The sequence below is a fragment of the Apteryx mantelli genome, chromosome 20, assembly GCF_036417845.1.
Source record: "Apteryx mantelli isolate bAptMan1 chromosome 20, bAptMan1.hap1, whole genome shotgun sequence".
NCBI classification, from domain to species: Eukaryota; Metazoa; Chordata; class Aves; order Apterygiformes; family Apterygidae; genus Apteryx; species Apteryx mantelli.
The window spans coordinates 9435762-9442084 of record NC_089997.1 but is presented as its reverse complement, the minus strand read 5'-3'; the positions used below and the strand labels follow the sequence as shown (position 1 = coordinate 9442084).

At 50.2% G+C, this 6323-nt stretch overlaps 1 protein-coding gene across 1 annotated transcript; it reads left to right on the top strand.

The window, feature by feature from the left end:
* Positions 1-1059: 1059 nt before the first annotated feature.
* LOC136993785 (olfactory receptor 226-like) lies at positions 1060-1548 on the top strand (the record flags this gene model as incomplete). Its single annotated transcript, XM_067308731.1, has 1 exon — positions 1060-1548. A coding segment is annotated over exon 1 (489 nt), but the record flags the coding sequence as incomplete, so codon positions are not given.
* Between the last annotated feature and the right edge of the window lie 4775 nt (positions 1549-6323).

Sequence of the window (6323 nt, the reverse complement as noted above, 5' to 3'; positions counted from 1 at the left end):
CTTCCTATTTCAAATAATCAAAAGGACAGCCTTTAAGTTCTTTAAGATGAGAACATTTCCCCCTTCCCCTAAAGGGAAAGCAAGGCATTTAGGTCAGGACATTTAAGAAAAATGTTTCCTCAGTGATTCTGGAGAAACAGAGAGGAAGAAGATGTGGAAGAAAGCAGGGGATTACAGAAGAGATGCCCAGTACTGGCTTGTTTTGAAAGCAACAGCTTCACAGACGTTCCAAGTCAAAAAAGGCAAGGACTGAAAAGTAGAAGGAATAACTTTCAACATACTTATCTACATGGATGGACTGGCATCTGCAGGTACTAGTAAGCACTTTTGCTGGGAGATTAGGTTGGCTTTTGAAACACAGATGTGATGGATGTTTGCAATAGGTCAAAGTGAACAGGGAATTTCCCAGGCATGGCATGAAATAGTTCACAACCTCTTTACAATACTGTGCTTGTGAGAAAGAATCCTTTGTGAGTGGTTGGAAAAGGTAGAAAGAAGACAGTAAAATCTCTGAGGCCTCTCAGTGAAATGTGAAGCAGAGAAATCAGGGTGTGATGCATGGCTGAGAGGAATATTTCTGTCTGTGTTACATAGGAAGCAAGCGAGGGAGCAAAGAAGAAAGGATCTACCCTCCCGTCGAGACTGTGAAATTCTTACACTTGCTTCTTCATGCTCCTGTCTCAGCAGGACGTACTGAAATTGGGCATGGGAGCAGGAAATGAAACTGTGGTTGCTGAGTTCACCCTGGAGGGTTTCTCAGGGCTTGACCAAAGGCTACAGCTGCTTCTCTCCCTGATCCTTCTACTCATATACCTGACAACAGTGACGGGGAACACAACGATCATTTTCCTTGTGTGTGTGGCTCACCGCCTGCAAACCCCCATGTACTTTTTCATCAGCAATCTGGCATTCCTGGAAATCTGGTTCACATCCTCCACAACCATCAAACTGTTGGTGATTCTGAGCTCTGGTAGGAGAACAATCTCATTAAGCAGCTGCTTTACCCAGTCCTATTTCTATGTTGCCCTGGGTTGTACAGAGTTTGCTCTCCTTGTTGTCATGTCCTTTGACCGCTATGTTGCCATCTGCCAACCTTTGCATTATGCTGCCATCATGAAGCAGCAGCTCTGCTCCTACCTGGTTGGTGCTGGGTGGGTCATAGGCTTCACACTCTCAAGTTACCGCCTGGTCCTCCTCTCAAAGCTGACCTTCTGTGGCCCCAACAAGATCCAGCATTTTTTTTGTGACAACTCCCCCTTATTCAAACTGTCCTGCTCTGACACCAACCTGCTTTGGAAAGCAGACTCCATTTTGTTATCTTTTGTAGTGCTGGGTTCCTTATGTTTAATCCTGGTGTCCTACGTGTGCATCTTCCACTGTATTCTGCACATGCCATCAGCATCTGGGAGGAAGAAAGCTTTTGCTACATGTTCTTCCCATCTCACTGCCTTAGCCATCGCATATGGAAGCTGCATTGTTCTCTATGCACAGCCCACAGAAGAGGTTTCCTTGGAGACCAACACAGTTGTAGCTTTGCTGAACACTGTCCTGTACCCATTCTTAAACCCCTTCATCTACAGTTTCAGAAACAAGACTGTGAAGGTGGCCCTGAAGGAAGCCCTTGGCCGTGCAAAGGTTTGGCTTTTCCCCCAGTCATGATGCTTTTCATGACAGCAATTCTAATCATGTATCATGTATTGTATCACACATACATATATATAGCTATTAAATACAGGTGCCTCAGAGATTTATTTTCTCGTTAGATTGTAGTGTTGAAAGAAAGGAATGTGAATTGCGAGTCTTGGTTACAGAGGGTTATTATAAACAAAATCTAAAAAATATTAATAAAACATTGAACTCACACAGGACTAGGACATAGACTGCCAGTGCATGCTGACACAAGGAAGTTTTCATAAGTCGTCTCAGGGAATTTAGTTGAAAACTCTGGGGACAACGTCCAAGGGTTGTTGAGGAAAGTGCAAAATACCTTCTCTCCCTGAATAACAGAAGATGCTAAGCATGAAAATTAAGCTCAGACACTACAATGGGTTCAAATTCATTGGATTCAAATCCATAAAACACTTCTCAGTTTCATTAGTGTGATGAAGACAGCCTCACTGATTTGTCAATGATAGCATGCAGATGATAGTTTTATTATTCACTTTGGAGGGAGATTTCTTAAAAATGCATATTTTCGTAACATGCTGTCAGTTTGTCCACTATTAAAAGCCCTACTTTATCTCCACTGGTGACTCCAGGATGCATTCTCCTGAAGGAAAAAAAAAAGAATGTATTTCTTCTTGGATAATTAGGCATTTTCTACCTTCTTTTTCTTTGTCGAAGGAGTATTTCATGATTGAGAATTCTTTCAAATAAACTATGTATGCTTCTATCACACTTTTTTCTTCTTGTCCATCAATGAAATTATATATTCCCCCCTTATTTTACACTTCTGTCTCTATCCATATCTTTACATGGCAAAGTGAGGGGCAGAAGCATGTACAAGTGATAAAAGGAAACATCTTTTAGAGAAATAATCAGCACACAGAGATCCCTTTTCTCCTTTTATTTTGCAGTCCACAGGGAAAAACAAAGCACAGGGGAAGGGAAAGCACTGCCATTGCTTTACTCCTTTGCAGTTGTTTCTAAGCAGCATTTCATTTTGTTAGGGCCTCTGAGGAGCAGAATTACTGTTAACAGCTCTTTTAAACTTTGTGTGTGAGCGTCCCATTTCCAAAGGGAATTCTACAAGGGTGAACTCTTTTTAGGAAAACTGGGTCCAGTTCATCTCTGCAGCCCGTCTCCTCACATGGGACCCCAGGGAAGATATGGCATGTTGGGTGACCAAAGCTCAGCCCAGCAGAGCACCTGGGCACTCTTGGCATCTTGCTCTGGGTGGGTCCTTGTGCACCACAGTGAAGGATGTGGTGGCCCTGGGTCTTCCCATCCAGGCCCACAGCTCCACCGGCAACACAGGGTTAGGGTATGCAGGCAGACGCCTAGGCTCTGCCTTGGGGTTGAGATAACTGAACAGGGCGTGAGAAACTAGTGGCTATGAGAAATCATTGGACACTGCAGGGAACAGAATGAGACCCTGCCTAGTTCCAGACAGCACGGTGAGGAATGGCTGGATTTCAGCGGTGGTTAAGGGAGAGTTATATGAGAAAAGGACAAGCGTCACACACAACTGGTGTATTGGGGATCCTCCGGGGAGCAGACTCTTGCAGCACCAGCAGTACCGAGGTAACGATATCAGAAGCACCATATGAGCCAGGGGTTACCTAGCTAACAGTACCAGAAATATTAAACTTGAGTACATAGGCAGTAAAACTGGCACCAATGAAGAAAAATACTTAGAGATGGGCTGTTTATTTCAAAGGGGATAAAGCTGGAGAAAGGGAGGGATCAAGCTGCATCATGGAAGAAGCAGCATGGGAAAATGGAGGCAGAGGGAATAAAAGGGGCCAGTCATGTGTAAGCAAGCTGCTGGCAGGGACACTTGTCTGGCCAGCCTGTGTACCTGCTCTCTGCGGTGTAGCCTATCATTGTATTAAATACTTTTCCCAGCTCTTTTCTGGGTGAGCGTGCTCGCTGTTCTGCGTGAGTGCATGTGTGGAAGGCTTGCAGAGGTCAAGGCAGACAGCTACCAGAGACACCCGTGCGAGGGTGCCTGTGAGGTCTCCTGCAAGCTCTGAGTCTGATTAGCTGGTGAGCAAGAACAGGACCAGGCCGTTTGTATCGTTCATGTTTATGAGCGCTGCTCGTGTCTCCGTGGTGCCTGTAAAGGTACTGTGCCCCTGCTGGAGGTGATTTTTTGGTGGTCGACCATGTCCGTACAGAGTGTGTGTACGCCTCTTGGAAGTACATGCCCAGCCTCGCTGCTGGCAGGACCAGGGAACAGAGAACTGCAGTAGTCTCCCTTCCAGCGGACCAGGAAGGAGGAATCCCTGTATTCAAAAATCCACTGGATCCAGCATCCTTTAACAGCGCAGGCCCTGGAGGTGCTGCAGCCACTTGGTCTTGATGTCGAGGTCCTGCTTCTCCATCACCTTGTGGTTCCCAAAGGGCACGGAGGCTTAGGCTTTGGGGCTGCAGCATGAAGGACCAGCTTTGGCACACATCTTTCTAGTTCCCCACTACTGATTTGAGCAATACAAATACAGAGATTTTATAAGTGTTTGGGTCAGTGATCCCCTAGAGCCAAAGAAAGGGTTTTTTTTTTTTCTTTTTCTGATCAGACTTTCCATCTGCCAACCTTTATTGTAAAAGTGGCTGGGGTTGTACAGGCAGTGCCATATGCTCTACCCTCTATTTCTAAACCATCCACAGAAAGTAGCACTACTTAGTCAAGCTAAATAGCAGGGGCAATGGCCACTGTTTTGTTGGTGGTCCATGAACAGGACAGTTGCTTTGAGCAAAACTCCATTGTCTGAGGATCTGCTACACATTACTAAACACATCTTCATCATGTCCAAGGGTAAAAAAAGGCTGGGGGATATTTAAGACAAATAACTATCTCAAATATCTCAAGATCTGTTTTCTCCTTTTACACAACAAACATTACTCTCATGTTAAGGATGGCAGGAAGGTATTTGGGTCGAGAAACTTTTCTGAGCTTTGTCAGGCATTGCACAAACATCTCCATAGCTGCATTATTGCCATTTCTGCCTGCTGCGAGACTGCAGATAACGCGGGCACAAGAAGAAGGTGCCCTGGCTGCAAGCTGACATGTAGATCTGGGCCAGCACAAGGCCCTGGCTGTTAGTCTTTAAATGGTTTGTCCAGGATTTTGTGAGAGAGGTGCCCAGTCTGCACGGAAAAGCATCACAAATGTAAAAGCTGGGAATGCTTTTTGTATTGTGAAAAGATCTTGAACGTCAGCCAGCACCAGTGTTTCACGCCTGTGGTCGAACCCCAGAAATAGGGAAGGGCTGTATTTGCTGTGATGTGTAACATGTGCAGGAAACTGGGACAAATCACATTTCTCTCCTGGAGGTAGCACTGGAAGTAGCGTGGGATGAAGAAGGGGTGGAAAGGAAAGCGCGGTGAGAACGGGAGTTCAGGAGGGTCACGAGTCTCGGGGACTTTCTGAGGTTGGCTCCGCCTGCGCCGGCTCCATGGTCTCCATGGCGAGGGACAGTCTGCAAAGCACCACATTCCATCTCTATGGTCACCCAGAAGGGACACCCGCCTACCATCTCTATGGTCAGGTGGCTCCTCTGGGCTGTCCTCCAGCGCCTCTCTATGCTCTCCTGGCAGAGGGACACTCTGGGATCCCCCCTCCAGCCCCTTTCTTGGGCTGCTGATGGAGACAAAATTTCAGGGCCGCCCGCTCATGGCAGATAATGCCAAAGGCTGCGATGGCCCCTGGGTTGTTCGCCCACTTCTGAACAAAAGGCCGTGGCCTCCCGGGGCTCCCGTCATGTGCGCGTGCGTCCCCTGGTGCAGACTCGCCCAGGCCCCGGGGCAGAGCAGGGCCCTGTGGCAGCAGCGCCCCGGCAGCAGCGTTTCCCGCTGACGCTCCCCTGCAGCACAACTCCCGCAGCCCAGGGCCAGCCCGGCGCCGCTCCCCCTCGCTCACCACCCTCTGCCCCGGCCCCAGCCGGCAGCAGCCGCCGCAGGCTCCGCGCACACGAGCACACGCCGGGCCGCAGCGTCACTCCGGGCTCCCTGCGCAGCAGCCGCCAACACCCGCCGCTGCCGCAGCTGCTTCTCCGCGGCCTCAAGAGCGGCGCCGTGGCGGGGCCCGGCGGGGGGCGGGGCCGGCGGCACCAGAGGCGGTGGCCATGGACACACAGGCCCCGCCCCCACAGGGCTGGAAGTGCCGCCTCCTCCCGTGGAGCATGCGCACTGGCACAGAGGAGGGCGGTGAGGGGAGGGCGCGGGTGGAGCTGGGCTCGTGGCGTCTGTAGGCTGGAGGTGACAGCAGGCGTGGTGGGGCCAGCAGAGGTGCTGCTGGTGCTGCCCGTGGGCAGAGCGGGGTGAAGGCGCTTTCTGAGCTTCCTCGCAGACCTGCTGGTCTCTCCGTGGGCTTCGGCGTCTCGGGCTCTTGCCCAGGCTTGGCAGCTCCTTTCCCTTCCCCCCATGCCAGCAGCAGGGAGCTGGAAGCAGAGGCTCAGGAAGCTCCTTGCCTTTGGTGTCGTCCCTGGCTGGAGCTTCCTGCTGAGAAGCCCCTGGGGAAGTGTCGTGGGGGCGAGCGGGAGCTGTGAGCAGCCCTGCCCCACGCAGCCCCTCTGCATGGGGGAATGACCGTGCGCTGCCGGGGCCGCTCCTTCCCCCAGAGCTTCCGCAGCCCGTGTTCACCCTGTTTGTAGTTACCCCTG